Source organism: Pelobates fuscus, chromosome 4, assembly GCF_036172605.1.
Source record: "Pelobates fuscus isolate aPelFus1 chromosome 4, aPelFus1.pri, whole genome shotgun sequence".
Taxonomy (NCBI): Eukaryota; Metazoa; Chordata; class Amphibia; order Anura; family Pelobatidae; genus Pelobates; species Pelobates fuscus.
This window is the reverse complement of record NC_086320.1, coordinates 117341344-117366715: the sequence shown is the minus strand read 5'-3', so window position 1 is coordinate 117366715 and position 25372 is coordinate 117341344. Positions and strand designations below refer to the sequence as shown.

Genomic DNA, 25372 nt, shown 5'->3' with positions numbered 1-25372 from the left:
GCCCCTAACAGCAATGTGAGCTGAATTGTTAGGAGACAGTTTCATCAACTGGGATTCAGACATTTACACATTTTTATTTCTTATCATATATTTGCAGAAAAGAAAAAAAAATCAATTACATGCATGCAAATGAAGAGGTTAAAATGAATAATTTATCTCTGTACTCACTTATTTCAGTACACAGTCTTTCATAATCTTTTGGCAGAGGAGCTCCGAATACCATCCCTCTCAGTTTGTCAATAGTAGGTGCTTTGTTCTGTAGTCCACCAAATTTGCCATTGCTGCGGATTCTGTCCCCATCTCTGGTTAGCAATGTTGGGCAGTATGTAAACTGCACAAGCTTTACAAATACACATAACAAAATTAGTGCCTTTCAAATGATGAGAAATGCATAAAATTAAACAATGTTATTTTAATTGAAAAAATATTAGGATAACAAAATTCATGTTACAAGATATATCTTCTTTTTTCTGCGATGTAACAGAGAGGGTCTATTGGGTAGATCGTCTCAGAAGAAGTAAAATACAACAATCCAAGCTTTGCTCCTTCTCTTCAAGGTACTCCTTTAGATATTTCTTGTTAATAGCAAAGCAATGGCAATATACAGAAGAAAATTAATTTGCTGGGAAGAATAAATAGTCCAGGAGATCTTTAATGGTGGTTTTCTATACCTAAAGCTACAAAGGACATGGAGTTTGTGGGTCCAGGCTACAAGTACAGAAAAAAATGCCTGCCCATCGATATGTTCTATCTGAAACAAGCACTGGAAAAAGTGAAGGGATGGGGACCAAGAGGCTCTCGTACAAAACTGGTGCACAAAGATGTAACGGTAAAAAGCCCAGAAGGTAGTTACCACTTTTCAGTTCTGTTAATCCTGTCAATTGGCAGCTTTTGTACTAGAGGATAGGCATACTTGTTCAAAGACTTACGCCAGCTGAGAACATTGTTGAGAAATATATCAACAGGAAATCAGTCATTTTAAAGCTTCTAGATACCACTTGAGAGCACACCATACAGATTGTAGCAAGCAAGGTTTCAAAGTTTTAGCAAATTATGGTTTTGATAGTCTGTCAGTCTACTGTTAGGTAGCAAGGCATAAATTATAAGGAGGGGGGGAGAGTGGCACACCTGGCACAGGTCACCCCCCCCCCCCCCATGAGTGGGCTGACTGTAAATGGAGGGACATGGTGTACTCTTTCCAAAACCCAACCAATTAATTCAGCACCTTTACTATATTGTTGAGAAGCTAAGGGGACAAAAAAAACAAACATGCTAATTTCAGTTTTCAAATTTCCACTTTTCACAGATTAATTTACTGGCCTGATGTCACTTTAGGGACAGAACATGCACCCACCTACCCTTTCATGACACACCATATGTTGAGGAAAATAACTTTGGGAGATGTGTTCATCTTTTTGTTTGATCATTTCATCGCCAATTTTTTGCTGAATTTAAATGTAAACTCATGTTTTCTTCCCCATATACACATTGAACTTTAAGGAATCACTCCAGGCACCCTCAGTGCTGCAGCTTGCTGGAGTTATGATGATAGCATGAGTGCCCTGAAAACAGGAGATCTAAGGAGATCTCTTAAGCAGGATCTATCTAGCTTCCTGGTGTTAGTAGTGAAGGCAGGGAGCAGTAGCATCCAGGTAAGAAGTACAACTGTTCCAAAACAGTTTGACTACTTACAATTTGAAGACGTCATGGCAATCCTCTTACAAGTTTTAGTGGTTATTGCACTTGTAGTGTTCATTTAATGGCGATTATTATAGACATCTTACTACTAAGTCCTAGCTTTGATATACATCTTTGCTTACTTTCTAGAGATGTTATTTGGTAATTGTGACACTATCTTTGATTGTGGTTAAAGAGTTGCATTTTGAAGATATTTCTAACTTTAGTGATGGTTCACTGTGAGTGTCAAGAACAATGATCATGCTTAATGACAGCTACGCTTTGGCTCCAAAAATCTGAAGGTTGCTGTATCTTGTCACATACAACTGCCTTATACCTCACACAAGTGCCCAGTCCTCTGTTTCATATACTTGGGAAAGAGGTCGCCTCTGAACTGGAGGCATGGTGGGGGGTCATTGTTGCATTTCCACTCCCATATTTGCCTCACAAAGTGATCAGCCAGCCTGGGAGCCAATAAGTCAGCCGGCCTGGGATCTGAACCTACCACATCAGTGAGGCACCCAGAAATACCAAACCGATAATTTTCAAGCATTTGCCAGCATAGATCTGGACATCAGATGTTAATCATGCCAAATAGACACTGTGAATGGCCGGCGCAGTGGTCTTGTGACAAGTGGCAATCATTCAGGCTGTTACAGTTGAGCCTCACCAGTAAGACTTTCCAGTTACAAGAACACCCAGTGATCACAAGTTGTACTATTATTACTGGAAGCCATCCCAGCTGCAGGGACCTCCAGATTGCTATTCTGATAAGGACTGTGAAGGAACCACACCTTTTGTTTCATTACCTTTGATTTTCCTTGTTTGGTAGATAAAACTAACACCGACCACCCCTGGCTCATTAACTACAAAGCAGACCGCAAGTTAAGTGCTCTCTCTGTGTGGCCATCTTGTTCGCACAAAAGGAGGCAGTGGGACTTGGTCGTCGACTTGGTCGTCGAGTGTATGGAACTAAAATGAAATACTCGGCTTCCCGAACGCCGGTCAACTTCGCGAACGCCTGTTTCCTTTCACCGACCAGCCAGGAGAGCGCTATTTGGTAGTTTGCTCCCAGAAACTAGGGGAACCGTTCGTGGATTTATTCGTTTTTTAGACTTTTCAAAATAGACCGACCACGCAGCCTAATTTCATAGAACTATTTCTGGGCAGGAGCCTTGTGTGTGGTTGGTCAAATTAAAACTTCCATGGAACTCCCGAACCCCTGAACCAATCTGGGTGTTTTTTGAATATGCTGGTCCCCCAGATCAGGGTTATCAGGGGATATGACTTTTGTGGGGTTTCCATGGAGTTTGGGGTACTTTCTGGGTTTTGTGGAAATGTGTGTTTTTTTGTGTTTGGAGATTATTGAGTTTAGTATAGTGCCAGACTCAATTATCTCCCCAGTACAGGGGAAGGATTATATTATTGTATGTAGCAGTGTTCTGGACCTGAGAGCCAATGTAACTGCAGAATGTATTTTGTTACTGTCCCCTCTCAGGTCCAGTGGGGAATGCCCCCGGAATATGTCAGCGTAAACCCTGTACATTTGTAACTGCATATAAACCGGATGGTTAGCCTGAATAAACCATTCCTGTTGTACCCTTCATCTAGATCAGGCTGATGTTTGGTTATAGGTCTGGTTTGCTTGGGGAATATACTTGGATGCTGTACTTCGTTTGGAGAACGTTCGAATCAAAACCACAACTGCGAGCTATAATCACTCAGCCTCTATCTGCAATACCAGCGTTCATCACGATGACTTACTAGTGAGGCACTGGGAAATTGTCTGATCTTGATAATCAAGCAAGTCTTAAAGTGATCCTGGCTATCACCAAGGGGTTTAGATTATGTGCCTTCCAAGTGTCTGCACCCCAAAATATTATGTTAATTGATAAATGGAGGGTTTTTGAATAGGCTACAGCACTATAAAGTCACACAGATTCTGCTTTACCAAATGTATGTTTTTTTTAATTTTTTGAAAATTTTCAATTGAAAGAACTAAGAGGAGAGCATACATACAACACAAATAGAGACTACAAAGATATGCCATTTTACAAAATAAAAACAATAATAAACCAATTTACAAAATGACAAAAATAGCATAATATGTCAAAAATAAATATGTATCTCTTGTTTGAGGATTCCATAAAAGAAGTTTGTTTTTGCCTCCTAATCAGAAAACTAGAGGGGAAGGGTATGAGATAAAAGAAGAAAAAATACATTACTCATGGATGTATGTTGTAGATTTACAGTAGAGGGGAACGCCCTAAGAACAATCTCTGTATGTATATAACATGGAATTATTTCTAATACTGATACGATCTGATGCTGGAAGGAGTCGTCTAAGGTTATTCTACAAGAATTCCAACACTATGTTTTTTGCAGAGCTTTCCGTCACAATATTCTTGAAATTAGTTAACTACAGATTAATGGCTGTATAGGGCACATGTAAGCTGAAAATAGGGTATTTATTATTAAAAAGAAAATATCTCATTCTAAATCTTCATTCTTAGAGGTAGTTAGGTACAGATCGTAGGTAAAAGTAGTTAAGTGGAGGAACATTTAATAATTCTGATCTACTTTTCATAGTATACATGAAATAAATATGTATAACATAATGCTGCAATATAACAATGTTAATTAGTTAATAAATATAAAACATTTTATAATTTTGCTACATACCTGCTTCCTGTAGTTATTTGCAGCATCTAAATTATCCAAAATGATGGTCTCCCCCAAAAGCATTCCAAAAACTACAGTAAAATAAATGGAAAAAAAAACACTCAACACCTCTAAATAAAAAAATATAGGAGTACAGTAGAAATTAATTAAGTTAAGAGGCAAAATCAGACACCACTCTCTAAATTCATTAACAACACGGATAACCGCTACCACAACAAAACTGAAGAAAGTCTCCCTACTAGTGATGTCCCGAACAGTTCATGGCGAACGTGGCGGCCAAACATATGCGATGGTCAGTCCGCCCCCTATTCGTCATCATTGAGTAAACTTTGACCCTGTACCTCACAGTCAGCAGACACATTCCAGCCAATCAGCAGCAGACCCTCCCGCCTCCATGACGAATAGAGGGCGGACCGAACATCGCATATGTTCGCCCGCCGCGAACAAGCTATGTTCACCGGCGAACAGTTCCCGGTGAACTGTTCGGGACATCACTACTCCCTACCTGTGTACTCCTTTATTTAACTGAAGAAGGTAGGGGTTGGTTAGAGGTGGGAAAAGCTTGAGAAGCTTAAATGCACACTGTCAAGTTAAAGGACAACTCTAGGCACCCAGACCACTTCAGCTTAATGAAGTGGTCTGGGTGCCAGGTCCTTCTAGGGTTAACCCATTTTTTCATAAACATAGCAGTTTCAGAGAAACTGCTATGTTTGTGAATGGGTTAAGCCTTCCCCTATTTCCTCTAGTGGCTGTCTCATTGACAGCCGCTAGAGGCGCTTGCGTGATTCTCACTGTGAAAATCACAGTGAGAGCACGCAAGCGTCCATAGGAAAGCATTATGAATGCTTTCCTATGTGACCGGCTGAATGCGCGCGCAGCTCTTGTCGCGCGTGCGCATTCAGCCGACGGGGAGTAGAAGAGGAGGATCGGAGGAGGAAAGCTCTCCGCCCACCGCTGGAAAAAGGTAAGTTTTAACCCTTTTCCCCTTTCCAGAGCCGGGCGGGAGGGGGACCCTGAGGGTGGGGGCACCCTCAGGGCACTCTAGTGCCAGGAAAACGAGTATGTTTTCCTGGCACTAGAGTGGTCCTTTAATATCAATTAATTGCATATAGTACCGGGAGTCCCCTGGCACTGTCCCTCCATTCAGTACTAAATTACTTCCAAACTGTTTAATACTAAAAATTATCCCTGGCCATCCACAGCCCAGCCCCTACTGGAGGTACAGCTATGGCAGAGATGACACACTTCCTTCTAGACATACCAGCTATGGGTGCTGTGAAAGGCTAAATGCGCTCCTCTGACGCGCTCAGCCAATCACAGCTGCTCAGACTAATGCTTCCCAATTAGCCCAAGCAGCACAGAAGGCATTGCAAATTAATGCTGAGTGGACTGCACCAGGTAATTCCAGACACTATAAATACTTCAATGAAATTAAGCAGTTATAATCATAGACATAGAATACATTGACGCCGCATTCTGTGCTGAGCGGCGGGGAATGCGGGCGCCATCTTGGACCGGTTGTCGCTCTACTGAAGCTATTGAAGAACCCTTGGAAAGCCCATCTCACTAAATGTAAGTGAAGGACTTGGGGGCACTTATAGCCCACATCAGCCCATACTTGCTCGCTGTCCTGGTGTTTGATTCTAACCTCTCATCTCTTCAAGAAAAATTATGGCCTCCCAGAGTATACTCTATCTCACATGCCTGTCCCTTGCCCTCTCCTAAAGGGCAGCACTCTAATCTGTCCTCCAGTTATGCTTCACTTCCACCTTGTTTGATTGCTATCCCCTGTCCCATTGCGTTTTAAATTCCACCTCCTCTAGACAGCTCATTTGAGCAGGATCCTCATTAACCTACCATTACTGTAACATTTTGGACTTCTCATTTATTGTTACATTTACCCCTCTTATTATATTGTAAAGCTGTATATGAATACCAAAAATAATAATGTTTTTTGCAAAAGAGAGAAATTGCCTAATCAAGAATGTCTATCCCATAAAGATACGATTATATCTCCCCACAAGAGATAGCTGGTTAATGAAGTATTACCACGTGGTTGCCATTTGATTTGATAATCTTTAGATATAATACTTATTGTGAACATGTTTTCGGTCTATTATGAGGGACTTTAATGAAGATTCCAAGAGGATCTTCTCCTTGCTATATTTTCAAAAGTTTAACTTTTGCTTTATATTCCTGAATATTGCTGGGTTAATACAGCCCTCTGGTGGCAATGGTTTGAATGACTTTCCCAATACCTTTTCGATTTCTTTCAAACATTTTTTATTAAAGTTTTACAACAAATTATAAACACTACGGGTAGGAAAGATGGAAACTTGGAGGTGGGGAAGGATGTCCATCCATTTTAGTATCAAATAAAACTATGTATTGTTTACAGTCTTTGTATAATAATACATTTGAACATAAAATCCACATTATAAACAGTACGCTTTTTAAATTTCTTTGTCCCATTTATCCCAATCACATTTAAGTTTTACATAGGAATGCATATTTTTCATATAAGACAGTTCATGTGCTTTGTTATCTAAGATTAAATTCCAAACTTCTTTGAACATTTTTACATTTCCAATATCTTGGTAAGCACGAAGTAGATGCAATCAGAATGTGAAGTGCAACAAACTAATTGTTTAGGTGATATGTCCCACCACCTAAAGCACAAAAAGTAGGAGTGTAGCGCTGTATAAATTGTTACTTACCCCTTTAACTTGTATGGGGTATATTTATATGTAATAAAAAAGAAGAAATTATACGAAATTGTGCAATATATTTTAAAAGTTATCCAGGAAGTAGAGAATATATATAGTCACACACTGGCTCCCAACTTTGTACGTGGTGTCAGTTTTTAGGGTGACCCTCCCCTGTAGGAAACCTGGATATCAGTGTAGATGAATGAGGATGAAAAAATAAAATGTATCAAGGTACTTATTTGCAAACTAATATAGTTAAAACAAATTTGCAAATAAAAACCTTGATACATTTTATTTTATTTTTTCATCCTCATTCATCTCCACTGAGATCCCGGTTTCCTACAGGGGAGTGTCACCCTAAAAACTGACACCATGCACATTGCCATTTATTTTAAACAGACTCCCAAAAAGGTGAGCAATTTTTTTTGCCAAATCTTATATTCATCTGTATATTTTGGGTTAAACTGCTTGCACCCATATGTTTGTACTGCTTTTATTTTACATACTATAAAGAAGATATAGAAGGTTTGGAAGCCACCTTAAAGGGCCCCAAACGCCTAGATTTTAGAGCCTATATCCAAAAGGCTCTATAACATGTGAGTGTGACTTTATATATATATCCTCTACTTCCTGGATAACTTTAAAAATATATTGCAATTTTGTATAATTTCTTCTTTTTTATTACATGTAAATATACCCCAAACAAGTTAAAGGGGTAAGTAACAATTTATACAGCGCTGCACTCCTACTTTTTGTGCTTTGGGTGGTGAGACATATAACCTAAACAATTAGTTTGTTTGTTACACTTTGCATGCCGTGGAATTGGGATATCCACAGTGTTTTCAGCAGCTGAACATCAAATATTCTGTTTTCATAATTAAGCGCCTACATTTACACACTTGTTTTGTTTGTTGCAATCAGAATGTGGCCTATTATAATTTTATCTGTTCTGTTAACCGACTCAAGGAATTTTTCTGATGTTAAAGTGCTAATATTTTTTTCAAAACTCTATGTTCAAAAACGGTACATGGTCACTCAATAGTTCTATAGGCATTGCTCTTTATAATGTTTTAGTCTGACTATTATTCTTAAAAACAATGTCCCAGGCTCTGAGCGTAGTTTTAGTTGACAAAAATAACTTAGATATTCTAGGTCTTTGTTCTCCGTAAGTCTAATCGGTAGAATTTTTGACTCTTCCATCTCCATCCATGTTGGGCTATTGCTCTGACAATTAAAACTCATAGCCACTGCAGCATTGGTAGCAAAGTAATATTTACGGATGTTCGGTATTCCAATACCGCCATCAGATGTGTGATGCTGCAGGGAGGTAAGCTTTATCCTACTCATTTTATTTCCCCATATGAATTTTAGCATTACAGAGTGAACTCTGTTGAAGAAAGATAACGGTATAGTCAAGGGTAGGGTCCTAAAAGAATACAAAATCTTGGGGAGGATGGTCATCTTAATAGACGCAACTCTCCCCAACCATGAGAGCTCCATCCCACCCCATCTCTCTTTGTAGGCCTGGCCATGCTTTCCCCAGGTTGTGAGCATGCATATTTACTAGATTTGTACATAAATTAATTCCTAAATATTCCAAATATTCAATCCTCCAATCAAATAAATACAGTATCTTAAGGGTAGCTACTTCTAAGTGATTCATATGGAAAGGCAGGGCCTGAGTCTTGGATTCATTTTTATTTATAAGAAGATACTTTTTCGAACTGGGACCTTTTACATTTCTAATTGAGTTAAAGTTAGGAACTGGCTCAGATACAAGTTTTACTGTTGGCACAGATTTCTGTATAAAGTAATTTTGCATATTATTTCATTTTTCTCTACCTACACATGGTGTGAGGCAAATGTTCTATTCCACTGTAGTGTTCGTATTATTAGTTTTTCCCTGAACTTTTAAAGTAATTAATAAAAGTTACTTGTTAACGTTAGACATAGACCTATTTAGATGCATGGCCTGCCAGTATCTGTAAGATAAATTTGTTTTGCTCACCATTAATCCTAAGCCAGTTGCGCCACATCTGCTCTCCAGCTGAGACCATTAGTGATGATGATCCTAGCCAATCCACTGCTTCCTCATAGCTCAGTGCATCTCTTTGGTGAGCATTTGGCACCTCTATGCAGAGCTTTTGGACACTAAACATCAAGATTGCAAGACTACAACATGAGGGATCAGAGGTGGCTCTCTAATTAGGCGGCTGCCGAAGGCTTTGCGCTGGATGGGGCCTCGCGGCCGCCTAAATCACCATAGGGCAGTCTTACATGTCGGGTCCTTGGTCCTTGCCCTTAATGCCGCTAGGTGCGAGGCCTCTCCAGTCTGCCCAAAGAGCCAGCCTTCAGTCTGCAGCTCCGTCAGGTGTGAGCTGCAGACTGAAGTTTCTCGAGATCCCCATTAGAGCATTGCAGCAGGTTACCACGGCAACGCTCTGACTTCTGGTGATCGTGAGACTCCTATCACGTAGTCTGCAGCTCACACCCGGCAAAGCTGCAGACCGGATGGGAAGCCCACCAGCAATTTATTTTATTACCCCTCCTTCCCTCACACTGACACTTTTCACCCCCTTCCCAAGCCCCGGTCACCCCCTCCCTCCCTGACATTGTCCCATGTCACCCCTTCACACTGCCCCCTGTCACCCCCACCGTCGGCCCCCCTGTTTTCCCCTTCCTCAGCCTCCTCTAACCCCCTCACTCTGGCCCTTGTCACCCTGTCACACTGCCTCCTGTCACTAAGCCTGTCAACTGCCCCCTGTCACTAAGCCTGTCAACCCCTCCCTCGTCACCCCCTGGCCTCAGCCCCCTGTCGCCCCCTCACTCTGTCCCCTGTGACCCCTTCCTTCACTGACACTGCCACCCGTCACCCCTCACTCTGGCCCTTGTCACCCCCCTTCTCTAATTATGCCACCTGTTGCCCCCTCCTCTCACTCTGCCACCCCTCCCTCCCTGCCACTGCCCCCTGTCACCCCCTCACTCTGTCCCCTGTGACCCCCTCCTTCCCTGCCACTGCCACCCACACTCTGGCCCTTTTCACCATCCTTCCATAATTCTGCCACCTGTGACCCCCTCCTTCCCTCACTCTGTCCCCTGTGACCCCCTCCTTTCCTCACTCTGTCCCTTGTGACCCCCTCCTTCCCTCACTCTGTCCCCTGTCAACCCTTCACTCTGTCACAGTCACCCCCTCCTTCTCTCACTCTGTCCCATCACCCCCTTCTTCCCTCACTTTGTCCCATGTCATCCCCTCACTAAGTCCTGTCACCCCTTCCTCCCAGACACTGCTCCCTGCCCCCCCCCTCAGCCCCGTCACACTGCCCATCACCCCCTCACTCTGCTCCTGCCACCCCCTCCCTCAGCCCCCTGTACCCCCTCACTGAGCCCCCTGTCACCCCATCCTTCCCTCACTCTGTCCCCTGTCAAGCCTTCACTCTGTCCCCTGTCACCACCTTCTTCCCCTTACTCTGTCCCCTGTCAACCCCTTCTTCCCTCACTCTATCCCCTTTCATCCCCTCACTAAGCCCCCTGTCACCCCTCCCTCCCTGACACTGCCCCCTTTTAGCCCCTTTTTACACTGCCCCTGTCACCCCCTCACTCTGCCCCCGCCCCCCCCTGACTGAGCCCCATCACCCCCTCCTTCCCTTACTCTGTCCCCTGTCACCACCTTCTTCCCTCACTCTGTCCCCTGTTACCCCCTTATTCCCTCCCCGTGTCCCCATGTCATCCCCTCACTAAGCCCCCTGTCACCCCTCCCTCCATGACACTGCCCCATTTTAGCCCCTTTTCACACTGCTCCTGTCACCCCCTCACTCAGCCCAGTCAGCCCCTCCTTCCCTCACTCTGTCCCGTCACCCCCTTCTTCCTTCTTTCTGTCCCCTGTTACCTCCTCCTTCCCTCACTCTCACCCCTTTACGCCTGCTACACTCACCCTTTTCTCTGTCACACCCCCCACTTATTTTCCTGTCATACTCCCTCCCCCAACGCTGCCATGCTCACCCTGTTGCATTAACACCTCTCATCCCTGTCACACACCTCCATTACTCTGCCACACTCACCCTGTCAATTAACCCCCTTAATTCTGTCACATTCACCTCCCCTTGCCCTGTTACACTCACTCCAATAATGCCATATACACCCCAACCCGGTAATACTCACCTCCCCAACCAAGCCACATTCACCCTATCACATAAACAATTTAATCCTGACACACTTACCTCTCCTCACACTGTAACACTCCCTCCTCCATGTCACAGTTGCCCTCCCTCATTCTCACAATCAGCCCCCAACCCTATCTCATCACCCCCTCATTCTGTCAAGCTCATCCTGCCACAGTTTCCGCTTTTCACCCTGTCACAGTCACCCTTGGAGACAATCATCATACACATAAAGTTATAAAACATAGCTTCACCATAGACAAAGTGCACAAAGGCCACAGGCAGCCCCCCAAATACAAAAAACTCCCTCAGCCCCCTGTCACCCTCTCCCTGCCTGACACTAGCGGAAAAAATATTTAGGTTTAAAATATGCCTTTTCAAATACTCTGGGGTGTCTTCTTTAACAAATGGTATGCCTTTGTGACGTAGTTGGAATAAGCAGCCTGCTAACATACTATGAAAATTTAAACTTTAAAATCTGAAATTGACACGTCTCTTTTACAGCACTGTAACTTCACAAAATAGTGTCTCAGAAGAGGAAACTGAGCATAATTTGGGGGATTTTATGACACTGGAACATATGAAATGTGTGAAATACCCAGGAAAATGCAACACGTATGTAAAAAATGTAAAATTTGACATAAATTCATTTAAAAAAGACCACAAGTTAAGATACAATATATGGCATACAAGATACCCTTTAGTGTCTGTTTTTTCAAAACAATTTTTTTTTGTTTGCCCCCCATTATTTTGCATTTTTTTATAATAATAAATAAGAATTTATATATGTCACATCAAATTAAAGCATTTTTTGTACACTAAAAAACTGTATATAATATGTGTTGGTACAATAAATGAGAGAGATGCAAATTGCGGCTGAACACAAACCGCAAAAATGAAAATATTGCTTGTGTCTTTAAGTGTATGTCCAGCTTCTGAAGCTGTGTCCTTAAGGCATTATAGTTAAGAGATTATGACAAATATGGAGAATTGGTAAACATGCACTAAATTACTACACACAAGAATAAACATTCTACTATATTTACCTTTTTGACAATGGTCAATGTTTTCTGGAAAGACCAGAAGATCTCTTGCAAATACTGGATTACCCATTGGCTTAAAGCTATTCTTTCCATTACGTATGTGTGGTAATGGCCTGAAAAAATTGCAAGAGGAAATCCTTTTGTTATTAACACGTGAAAGTCTATGGAACACTGGCCTAAATTAGAATATTCCACATGTAATTTTTGTACAGTTGGTACCTAGATATCCATTTTCAATGTTAAAAATACAACTTATGTCTGACTTATTTTAATCCTTCCTTTAGTTTCATTTCAGCAAGATGTTCCCATAAAACATATATCTACCAAAGAAAAACGCACTACACTGTAATTCATACTATTTCACAATGATCAATTATCCAACAAAATAAAAGTTAACCTAGGTTAAAGGGACACTTTAGTCACTAGAATCACCACAGCTGTATTCTAGTGTCTATAGCCTGTCCCTGAGGGCTTTTCAATGTAAATGCTGCCTTTTCAGAGAAAGGCAGTGTTTATACTGCTGCATGGTACCACCTCTAGGTGCAGTCACTCAGACAGCCACTAGAGGTGCTTCCTATTTCAGTACTGCATTGTGTGCAGCACTTGGATCTGCGTCTCTATGCTCTGCATGGAGAAGTTGAATGCTCCCCATAGAGATTAACTGATTGAATGCATGCCTACGGCGTTTTCCCATGCATGCACAATATATCCCCAATGCCTTCCTATTGATAATCTCAGCCATGGAGGCAGGGCCAGCCACAGCAAAACAAGCGCAACAAAGTAGAAAAGAAGAGTAACCTATGATTTTATTCCATACTGTGGAAGGTCGGTTACCTAAACAGGTAGTCCAGCACAATAGTGTTAGGAATACGTACTTGAAAGCTAAAAATGTTAATCTATAGTCAATTTGGATTTTTTTTTTTTTTTTTAAATTCTTTATTTTTGAGTTTTTGATATATATTTTTTCAGGGTAGGGGTACAGAAAGAAAGTAGAGGGGATTAGTTAACAGTACAGAGTTGCGGCATCATCAAGTTACATAAGCTGTGCGTTGGCTGTCCACATGCAAGTGGGGATTCTGCCAAAACATCTTTAGTAATTGTGCGTGACTGTTTTAGTCTGTCGTTTTCCTATTAGCTTGCAATCCTGTTTCTGCTAAGGGTTGGTATGGGGTACAGAAGTAAAAAGGGATTGGGGGAAGGATGCCCTGTCTTGACGGAGTATCACTTGTGTCTAGAGGTATGTCTGTACATTGAACTCGTCCTGTATTCCGTTTGTTCGGTACCTCTGTGTTGCGGGTGTCGGTTGTTGAGGTTTGGGTCGAGTTTGTCAGGTCTTGGCTTTGGGGGTTTAGTGTGGGGGGTTTTGGTGGGGCGTAGGGGTCTACATGTGGTTTCTTTGGTTTGTTATTGGGATTTTCCCTTTTGTCGTTAGCGTAGGTGAGTTGTTTGTGGTATCAGGTTTTCTTGTTGTCGTTGGTCTTGGGTGTGTGGGGTTTGGTGGGTTTTGCGTGGTTTTGGCGTCGGATGGCCTTGTAAGTTTAGGAGGTGATGATTGGGATAAGAGGGGGAGAATAGGGAGCGTGTAGACGGAGGGGGGGGGGAATTGTTGGGGTGGTAGGGTGTCCAGTTGGGCAATTTAGTGTGTCTTGGTTCGGGGTGTGTCGGGTGTATGGTTTTTATTCAGTGTGTGCCGGTGATGTTCGGGTATTCGTATAACCATGGGTCCCAGATTTTGTGGTAGTGTTTGGTGTTATCGTGAAGTAATGCGGATAATTCATCCATTTTAACTGTGTCTGTAATCTTTCGTTTAATTGCTTCCATGGTCGGTATTTCGTTGCTGCCCCATTTTTCGGCTATCGCCCGTCTGGCTGCTAATGCGATCTTTGCTATCATTTTGTTTTGGGCTCTAGGCATATCAGTGTGTGGTTTTGATAGCAGCCAGATCCACGGGTTTAGTGGGATGTCTGTGTGCAGGATTCTAGAGACCATGGTTGCAACCTGTTGCCAGACTTGTTTGATCGGGGGGCATTCCCACCACTGGTGGAGGTAGGTTCCCTTGTGGCCGCATCCCTTCCAGCACAAGTCGGTGTCTGACCTGCCCATCTGTTTTAGCTTAAGGGGGGTGGTGTACCATCTCATGAGGGTTTTATAGGCCTGTTCTTTGTGATTTACGCAGATGGAGACCGTTGCTATGGCCTCCCAAATTTCCACCCAGTCGGTGGGGTCTTCTGCTGGGCCTAAGTCCCTCTCCCAAGCCGACACGTATGTGAGAGCTCCGCCCCGGACATTTTGAATAATACGGGTGTAAAGTGCTGAGATTTGCCCCTTCTGAGTTGGGGCTTGCATGCATTGTTTCTCAAAGGGAGTTAGTGCCGTTGTGCCCGCCTTTGTGTATTCTGGTTGTGCGAGGAAGCTTTTGATCTGTATATATCTAAACAGGTCAAATGTCCGGAACGGTGTCGTTTGCTGTAGATCGGGGAATGGGGTGATATGTTGGCCCTGAAAGAAGTGGTACAGGCGTGTGAGGTTGTTATCCTCGTAGCGCGTGAAGTCTTTAGGTGACATGCCTGGGGGAAATTTTGTGTTGCGGAGTATTGGTGTGAGAGGGGATAGGGAGGTGGTTAAGCCACTTTTATGTGTGACTTTGTCCCAAATTTTGATTGTATTGATCAGTGCTGGGGTGGTTCTTGGTGTGGGAGGTCTGGCTTGTTTTGGGAGCCATATATACAGGGATGGGTGGTCCCTGCCGAACATGTCGTGCTCAAGATCCACCCATCGTTTGACTCCGTAGGGGGCGTGCAGGTTTTGAGCTTGTGCTATTTGTGCTGCTTGGTAGTAATGAATAAGGTGGGGGAGGCCGAGGCCTCCCGCCCTATTCGGGACGTATAGGGTCTGCCTCTTTATACGTATACGTCGATTGGACCATATGAACTTGTCTATTCGTGATTGTAGCTGTTTAAAGTCTGGGGTGTGTAGAGGGATTGGGAGGGTTTGAAACAGATAAAGTAGTCTGGGCATAAGGTTCATCTTTACTGAAGCCAGTCTGCCGAGCCAAGATATTGACATGTTCTGCCATCTGGCGAGGTCGTGTGTGATTTTTTGTATGATTGGGGTGTAGTTCTTGGAGTAGATTTGGGTAAGGTCTGTTGTTAAGGTGACGCCCAGGTATTGTATTTGGGTGGAGTTTATTTTGAAGGGATAAGCCTTCTGTAGGTGCTCCAATGTGGGGGATTCAATGTGTATGGATAAGGCTTCGGTTTTGTCTATGTTGAGTTTGTAACCGGATATTGTGGCGTACTGCTCTAGGGCTTGGATCAGTATCGGCAGGGAGACTGTTGGGTCTGTGATGGTGATGAGCAGGTCGTCCGCATAGGCTGCGGTCTTGTATTCGTCTTCACGGATTTTGAGGCCTTTTATGGCTGCGTTCTGTCTGAGGTTCTGCAGGAGCGGCTCCAAGGATAGGGCGAATAGAATTGGGGATAAGGGACATCCCTGGCGTGTTCCGTTGTGTATAGTGAACATGGGTGATTGTGTGAGGGGTAAAAGGAGGTTGGCCCTTGGTGAGGTATAGAGTGTTTGTAGGGCTTCTAGGAAGCTCGTGGGGAATCCAAATTTTTGGAGGGTCGCGAATAGGTAAGGCCATAGTAGCCTATCAAAGGCTTTTTCCGCGTCTAGTGATAGTATTAGTGTGGGAATCTGTTTTGAGGTTGCGGCCCAGATGAGGTCGTATGTTCTTCTGGTGTTATCGCTGGCCTGTCTTGTGGGTATAAAGCCCACTTGGTCGGGATGGATGAGTTGAGGTAAGTAGGGGCATATCCGATCTGCCATGAGTTTAGTGAATAATTTTATGTCCACGTTAAGTAAGGAGATGGGCCTGTAGTGACCTGGGTCCAAGTGCGTTTTGTTGGGTTTGGGGAGGAGGCAGACTGTGGCCTGGAGCATTTCTTGTGGTAATGGGTTGCCTTGTAGGATGGCGTTGAATAAGTTGCATATGTGGGGGGAAAGTATGGGGGCGAAAGTTTTATAATATAGACCTGTGAACCCGTCAGGGCCTGGGCTTTTGTTTGGTTTGAGCGTTTTCATGGTGCCCGCTAGTTCCTCCGGGGTTATCGGTTCTACCAGTTTTTGCGCCGCGTCGCTTGACAGGGACGGTAGCGGGGTTTCAGTTAAGTAGTGGTCAATGAGTGTTTTGGTGGCGTGTGGGTTTTGCCGTATTTCAGGGCTATGATCGTATAGGGACGTGAAGTAGTTTTGGAAGACTTCTGCAATCTTATTGGGGTCCTCCGTTATGGTCCCATTTGGCATGGCTATTTTATTTATCTGTTTCTGGGTTGTGCGTTGTCTGAGTTTTCTCGCTAGTAGGGTGTCTGCTTTGTTCGCCTTGTCATAAAATAGTTGTTTGGACCACAGTAAGGCTTTTGTCGAGTCTTTTTTCATGTACTCCTTTATGTCGGTTTGGCATTTTGTGATTTTAGCCGTCAATTCTGGTGTGGGTTCGAGTTTTAGTTTGGTCTCCAGGGTTCTAAGTGTCGCCAAGGTTTGTTCTAGGTGTGAGAGCTGTTTTCTTTTGTGTATAGTTGCTTGGTTTATTATTGTCCCTCTTAGGACCGCTTTGTGGGCTGCCCATAGAGTGCATTTGGAGTCCACCGAGTCTTTGTTTATGTCGAAATATTCTGTTAGGGCCTTGGAGATTGTGGACCGTATCTGTGGATTATGGAGGAGAGTGGGATTAAGTCTCCATGTCCATGGTCGACTCGTGCCTGGGATGGTGAATGTTAATGTGGTCTCCGCGTGGTCAGACCAGGTAATCTGTCCGATGGAGGTGTTCTTGAGTGAGGGTGCCATTGCCGGGGAAATTAAAATAAGGTCTATGCGGGAATGTGATAGATGTGGGTGGGAAAAGAAGGTGTAATCTAGTGTCGTGGGGTGTTGAGATCTCCAGGCGTCTATTAGGTGGGTCTGGTCTAGGAAGGTCGCAAAGAGTTTGTCGGCTTTTGCCGTTGGAGTTCGGCGTTGTGAGTGGGTTCTGGCTCGTCTTCTATCTACCGCGGGTGATGGGGTGGCATTAAAGTCGCCTCCGATTATCTTATGGTGGGAGGGGAATAATGCCAGGTGTGCTCTGAGAATGTTCCAGAATGAGCTGGTAGGCGAGTTGGGTGCATATACTGAGGTGAACGCATATTGTTGTGGGCCGATTTTGCCCGCTATTGTAAGGTATCTGCCCTGTGGGTCGGCTATGGTGGTAGTGACTGAGAGAGGGCATGACTTCCGTACTACGATGGCGACTCCGTTTTGTTTGCCTGCTGGGGAGCTGGCGAAGTGGTTCACCCGGTAATGTCGGCTCAGGAGAGGGAACTGTTTGGCTCGGGTGAAATGCGTTTCCTGGAGTAGGAGTATGTCTGCCTTAGTGTTATTGGCCCACCTGATGAGTTGGTGCCTTTTGGAGGGGTTGTTGAGGCCTTTGCAGTTGATCGATAGGCAGGTCAGAGTGGCCGGCATCGTCTGTTTGTCGGGTGTGTGGGTGTGTGGGTGTGTGTGTGTGTGTGGGGGGGGGGAGGGGGGGGTAGTGACTATCAAGAGATATGGGGAGAAAGAGAAGAGGGGAGGAGAGAGGTTAGAGGTTAAATGGGGGTACTGGGGTGAGCGTACCTGGTCTTACTTGACAGCTGCCAGGTGTCTTGTGGGCGGAGGGAGTTACGTCTGTGGGCTTGTGTTTGCTGGTTTGTTGAGTGTGTGTGCCGCGGCCTCTGTCTTCGTTTAGGTTGAAGCGAGGTCCGGTGGTATTTCGTCTGTGTGGGGACGTGGGGGGAAGGCGGCTGGAGTACCAGGCGCTGTCCTCCCCGGGATTCTTCAGCTATTTTGATTTGCTGTTTTCTGTGTCGTGGTGGGGGTGGTTTTCCATACCGTCTTGTTGGTCCACCTGAGGTGGGTTTGCTGTATGGCGTGTTTCGGGGGTGGTCAGGTAGGGGGCTGTGGGGTTGTCTGTCTGCTTACTGAAATGGGTCGGAGGTCGTTTTTCTAGGTTATTCGTCTGGGGTCGTAATGAGCGGGAATGTGGTGGCTCCATCCGTGGGTTGTCTGGGCGGGGGATTCAGGTGTGTCTCTGTTATGGGTCCCGTTGAAGGGTTGGTCAGGTGTCAGGTCGTGGTCTTGGGGGTCGTTGAGCGTGGGTGGCGTCAGTGATCGGGTTAACTGTGTCAATGGGCCCGTAGTAGGTTGTAGGGGACACAGCAGGTAGTTAACCTGTAACAATGTGCATTAAACTGTAATCAAGTACATAACAATAAAACATTTAGTATAGTGCAGCAGATGCATTTGGAGGTCGATATGTAACAAAAAGCAGTGAATTGCGGTAATTTCCATAACAGTAGTGCATTAAGTTGGGTGTGCATTACATCTTATATTATAAACCTGGTGTCGTAGACTTTAGCCAGCGTTCAGTCCCCCTGTTGTGCTGGTTCTCTGAGGTGTTGGTGTGGTGGGGGGTGAATTCTTTATGCTTCTCCGGTCGCCTGCGATAGTAGTGGGGGGGTCGTTGTATTGTTCGGGTTTGGGGTTCTAAAGTCTACCAGTTTTTGGGGTTTACAGCTCAGCCGGCGGGGTCTTTGTCGTGCCTCACTTACCGAGTAAGGGGCAGGGGTGAGATCGACCGTTCACTGCCTAAATTCTCGTGTTGCGTCCCGCCCTCCTCTTCTCAGTATGCCCCTTCGGTGTGTATGTTAGTGATAACAATATTGTGTGACCAGGTGTAGGCTTATGGGAGCGTGGTGTATAACGGTGGGATCCTCCTGGATCAGACATGGGTTATAGCGTATAAGGGATACTCTAGTGTAGCTGCCAGCCGGTCCCGTGGCCTTCCGCCTCTGTGTTTGTATGCCTCATTGTCTCTGGGAGTTAGAGTGTCCGTGGTCCTATGCTCTCTAGTTGTGTGTTTCTTAAGTATGTTAGGTTCTTTGGTAGCGCGGTTTTTATATGAGTGTATCCGGGCCTTTGTTGGGTGGCCATAATGGTCCCTTCTTTCTTCTATGGTTAGGGGCTGTTTTCACCCCGGGTTATGTAGCTGAAGGGGGTTTTTGGTTTGCGATTAAGTTCGCCCCTGTATATTGTGCATCTACATGACCGGCCTGGAGGTGTGCCATTGTGTATGGAGCTTTGTTTGGCGGGAGTAGCGTGCCCGTGCAGAGGCTGCCGGGTTGCTTTCTGTTACAGGTTAGATATGGGAAGGCTTATAGGCCTAGTTCTCGGGGGTCTGGCTCTCGCTTGGTGAGCTCCGCTACACGTGTGTGGGCTGCAGCCGGGCTCAGGGGTAGGAAGGGGGTCCCAGTGGTGTCTGTGCCTGTGTCTATTGTTACATGTTTGTTATGCAGTTCTCTTAGGCTAAATCCTACACATTAAACATTTTTATAAACAACAGTTAGTGATAAGTTTGATAACTGAGCAACAGATATTAATAACAATAATAAACTTGGTACTTAAGGTTTTAGAGTTGTGGCAGTTTAGGAAAAGCCCTTTGGACAAGGTTGAACCTTTCGGTGCTGGTCAGTTCATGTGTCCGTTTGGGGTAGGCCTTTGGGTGCACTGTAGGTTCTCGGCTTGGTCTGGTATCTGGGCAGGCGGGGTCTCGGGTCGCTGTGTTTGCCGTTCTCCGCAGGTGGGTCGGTGGTCGGTGTTGGATGGCGAAGTGAGATGCCGATGTGGGCGGCAAAGTCTTGCATGTCCGAGACTTGATGAAGGGTATATGTTTGGTCGCCCTTTTTGACGAGAAGCTTAAAGGGATGACCCCACATGTATCGCCAGCCCTTCTCCGTGAGTGCGGTCGTAAGGGGTTTGAGTTCTCTGCGTTTCTTCAAGGTAGTCGGTGCCAGGTCGTGGTAAAAGTGTAGTGTGTGCCCCTGGTAGGTTGGGGGGTTATCTCTCGCTGTTTTCATGAGTAGTTCTTTCACCGGAAAGTGCAGGAGTTTGGTGATGATGTCCCTGGGCGCATTTAGGTTGAAGGCTGGGGGGCGCAGGGCCCTGTGTGCGCGTTCTATGTAGAGCTCCTGTTCTGTTGCTTCCGGGAGGATGGATTGGAAGATTGTGTGGACTGTGGTTAATATTGCCTCAGGCTGGACTGATTCAGGTAGGCCCCTGATTCTGATGTTTTGTCTCCGTGATCTGTTATTGAGGTCTTCGAGTCCATCTTCCAGGTATGTCACCCTGTCTTGTAGTGTTTCAATCACTCTGGAGTGTGTTTTAGTTGTGGCCTGTGTTTCAGTTAGTTGTTTCTCTGTGCGGCTGGTGCGTGAAGCCAGGGCCTCCATATCCTCTTTGAGGCCTGCAATTTGTTTCTCCAGTGCGGCTGTGGTGTAGGCCTTTATGTCGTCCGAGGTCTCCCTGAGCATACTCCTCAGGTCTGCCTTTGTGAGGGGTGTTGTTTGCCCCTCTGTCGGGTCGTACCCGTCGGATTCGGAGCCTGAATCCGTGGGGCCTTGTGATAAAGATGGCCGCCCGTCGTTTTTGCTGCGGAACATCGTCGCCACGGACGGAGTGGTGTCCCGTCTCTTTCTGTTGCCTCCCATGAGGTAGGTAGTGGAGGGGGGTGTAGGGTGTCCGTGGGTAGGGGTATGGTAGTCGGATGCTCGTTTTTGTCGCTGATGTTCGCGGATTGTAATCCCGGGGTCGGAGAGCTAAGGGCTCACGCGTCCGTCTCCATTAAGGGTTAGGCTCCGCCCGCTTCGTACTGTCCAGTCAATTTGGATTTTGACCATGTTATATGCATGCGTTTAGAAAAATCCAGTGTCCTAACAACTGCATAACACACCCACAATGTAACAAAAACTTTAACATCTTAATGGAACACTCTTGTTACCATAAAAACTTAATCTAAATAGTTGTTATGGTGCCAGGAGACCCCCGGGTGCTCTCTTACTTTGTAGAATGGAATGGGGAGCTACAGATTGGCTTACAGCATCAACTGACCTCTCTAGCCAATCAGCGACACCTCTGTCTGGCAGCACCATTGGCTTCCTGTAGCTAAGATTCAGAAGCCGGATTCCGCCTGGGAGACTGGGAAGTTGGCACTGTAGGCAATCTTTGGTGATAAAACAGACTGAGAATGGTCTAACCTCTTAAGGTAAGAAAGCGGCCAGGGAACCCCCGGCACAATAACTTCATTTAGATGATGTTATGGTGCCTAAACTGATCCTTTGAGAGCTATAGTAATTGATTAACTTCAGAACCAAATAAAAGCCAAGTTTTTGTGTTGTGTTTTATTAAACCATTTTCCTCTCAGTAACTACACACGAACACACACACATGCATATATATCAATTTTAGAGGGCAGTCTGGACTTTATTTTGATACCCTAGGACAGGGGTAGGCAACCTACGGCACTAGTGCCATGCACGGCACTCGAGGTGTCTTTGCACGGCACTCAAGGCTGCTAGAGTCAAACAGGCTCTGGCCAATCAGGAGTCCCAGTAAAACAGAGATCTGCTAATCCGAAAAGGTGGTGAAGGACAATCCTCAATTTATGCATTGCAGCACGTAGAGGTAGTGATCTCAGATCACTTCCTCCCAGCACTTGTGAATAGGAAGCCACACTGCAGTAGAGCAGCTCGCAGTTGCTGTTGCAGCTCCTGTCCTTGACATGTACCTGGCCGGACTAGTCCCTACTGGAACCCAAGGAAGCCACCCACACTGCTAGATATACACAGAAATGCAGAATAACCCTCCCCTCATACAAATAATACGGACAGCCCACACACAAACATACACACAATCCGCACAAACGAAACACCACTAACAATCCACATACATGCACACAACCCCACATGCAATACCCCAAACAGCCCCCACACACTACCAAACGCACACTTTCACATATCCATCCACACACACACACACACACAATACCACAAGCAGCACCCATACACAGCTTACATTCATATGTATCATACACAATACCATAAACTACTCATGAACATAAACAATATAATAGCTCATATACGCAGGGCCTTCTTTAACGCGGGGCAAACTGGGCAGCTGCACCGTGAGCCCTGCTGGCCTCAACTATTTCTAACCCTCTGGCTGGTAATCTGCACACTAAGGAGGCCCACCGGGTGGCCCATGCACAAAGGTCAGCAGGGACCCGGCACACGCTGAGGTGCTTTAACAGTGCGAGCGGGCCCCTTGCTTTTCGGCAGCAGGCTGGGAGGAAGTGACGGCCACGCATCACTTCCTCCCACAAAGAGAGGAGCGCACAGGAAAGAAGAGTAGGCAGATTGGAGGGGGGCTGGCCAAGAGCTCTAGACCCCAACTCCCAACGCCTTCAGCCACCAACAGGAAAGGTAGGAAACTGGAGGGTGAGTTTTAAAGTGTATGTCTGTGTCAGTATGTCTGTCAGTGTGTGTGTGTGTCATATCTGTGTGTGTCAGCATGTGTATGTGTCAGTATGTCTGTGTGTGTGTCAGTATGTCTGTGTGTGTGTCAGTATGTCTGTGTGTGTGTCAGTATGTCTGTGTGTGTGTCAGTATGTCTGTGTGTGTGTCAGTATATCTGTGTGTGTGTCAATATGTTTGTATGTCAGCATGTCTATTTATGTGTCAGTATATCTGTGTGTGTGTGTCAGTATATCTGTGTGTGTGTGTCAGTATGTTTGTATGACAGCATGTCTGTGTGTATGTCAGTATGTCTCTGTGTGTGTGTGTGTGTGTGTGTGCTTGCAATCACACCAACACCACATACAAACATATTCCACAAAAACACACAAAAACTGCTTAGTGCTAAATACAGACCTGCAAACATGAGTAAATGGTAGAGCCCCAGCTGTCAATGCATTTCTGGAGTTGCACGACAGATGGGGATCTACCTTTTAATCACCCGTGCAACAGGGAGACCGCCAAGAATTCTTGCACCTCTCTACTTTAGGTCCACCACTGTGTTGAGGTGTAGGACGTGATTGCATGCCTGGGAAGGGGGGGACAAGGTCCAGGGGGCCCTAAGCAAATGCTTTGCCCAGGGTCCAGTCATTATTAAAGACAGCCCTGCATATATACGCACAAATACAATGATACAAAGCAATTACAGTACAAACACAAGCAGAATACGGCAGCACACACACCTCGATTTATAAAAAAAATAGGACCGGCACGCTACAGGACATCACAATCCTATATCGGCACAGTGCTGCTAAAAGGTTGCCTACCCCTGCCCTAGGATGTATATGTATAAATAACAGCATTAACCATTTAAGGACCACGTGACAGTCTATACCATCATGAATAGGCTTTAATGCCTATTGACAGCATAGATGGTCATATAATAAAAAGACCAGCAAAGCTAAATCCCTGCTTGTCCAAGAAATCCCACAAGGAAGCCACAATTAATGGCCCCAGACTGACAGATTAGTTATTGACAATGCTCTCAGTGATCCATCTGCTGATGTCATCAGAGGGAATCCCCCTAAAGTGGATAAAGGGATGTTTTAGGGGCAGGATTATGGGCAATATGAAAGGTTGGATTAAGGGGAAAGGCATGGGGTATCATTGTAAGCAAAAAAGGCATAATGCAAATATATACACTTTTGTTTAGTAGTTTTGGCATTCTGTCACTACAATTTTGTGAAGTAACACTCTCTGTGTCACTGTACTGACCAGCGTCACAATTTATTTATTTATTTATTATTTATTTATTAAAAATTCTTAAGAAAACGCAGTCTTATTACCCATAGGGTCTCGATGCGCATACCAGCAATAAAAACAGACAAAACAATATCCAGCAAAACAACAGCATTGAACCAAGTTAAAAATTTCATGTCATCCCATACGCCTGAGCAAATAAAACCGTTTTTAAGCTCCGGCGGAACTTCAGTAGATCATTCTCAAGTCTTAATGTCAGAGGCAGGGAGTTCCAAAATTGCGCTCCCTGAACATCACTCGTTCTCCCTCCGCACTTTTTCTTTTTAAAATTTGGAATCTTCAATAAGGCTAAATCAGCCGATCTCAAGGATCGACTGGGAGCATAGCGTGTGAATTTATCCTTCAGATAGTCTGGTCCCATACCATGGATTGCCTTATATACCAAACAACCATTTTTAAACAGAACCCGTTCACGAACGGGCAGCCAGTGCAAGGCTCTTAATGATGGAGTGATATGGTCATTGCGGGCCACACCCGTAAGTAGCCTTGCAGCTGCGTTCTGTATCAACTGTAGCTTGTGTATGATGTTCTGAGGCAGTCCAAGGTACAGAGCATTGCAGTAGTCCAATCGGCTACCGATGATGGCGTTGACCACCGAGATTTGATCGGAGGGGGTAATGAATCTAAAAATAGACCTCAGAAGCTTCAGGTGGTAGTGGCAAGAGCTTACCACCTGATTAATCTGGGGCTTCAGTGTCAACCTGGAGTCGAAAATGACTCCCAGATCTCTGACCTTGGTGGCAGGACTCGGAGATGGAGAAAACGAGTCCGGCCATGAGGGAAAGATACTATTCACCTCCTGGTTACTGAAGATGATGCATTCAGTTTTGGAGCCATTAAGTTTTAGATAATTGGCTCCCATCCACGACTGGATATCCTGTAGGCAGGAAGAAAGATTGATTTGATCCTCCTTTTTCTTGGCCAGGCGAAAGTACAACTGGGTATCATCGGCATAGATATGATAGGGAAGCATGTGGCGGCGGATGATATGGGTCAGTGGCCTCATATAGATGTTAAACAGGATTGGAGATAAAGCCGAAACCTGGGGGACTCCACACGTCAGGGAGATGTTAGAGGAGTAAAATGTCCCCAATTTTACCCTTTGAACCCTGTCGTGGAGAAACGAGGTCACCCAAGCCAGCGCCCTGTCATCCACACCAGCCACAGTAAGTAGCCTCTCTGTCAATCTATCATGATCGATGGTATCGAAGGCCGCCGATAAATCCAGGAGTACCAGGGCAATTTCCTCCCCTCTGTCCAAGGCCCACAGGAGATCGTCGTGGACTTTAACCAGGGCAGTTTCTGTCCCTCTACCAGGTCGAAATCCCGATTGGAAGTCATCCAGAATGTGATTAGATTCCAGGTGAGGCTGAATTTGCCATACCGCCGCTCTCTCGATGATCTTGGCCAAAAAAGGCAAGGTGGAA

At 45.1% G+C, this 25372-nt stretch overlaps 1 protein-coding gene across 1 annotated transcript in view; it reads right to left on the bottom strand.

Annotated features, from left to right (window-relative positions):
• SMCHD1 (structural maintenance of chromosomes flexible hinge domain containing 1) overlaps positions 1-25372 on the bottom strand; it is a 181109-nt gene that overhangs the window by 21613 nt on the left and 134124 nt on the right. Inside the window, exons 43-45 of the mRNA XM_063453045.1 lie at positions 12271-12380; positions 4360-4430; positions 169-340 (exon numbers count right to left, since the gene is read on the bottom strand). Of these exons, the coding sequence (XP_063309115.1) occupies positions 169-340; positions 4360-4430; positions 12271-12380 (353 nt within the window). The remainder of the gene's footprint in view (positions 1-168; positions 341-4359; positions 4431-12270; positions 12381-25372) is intronic.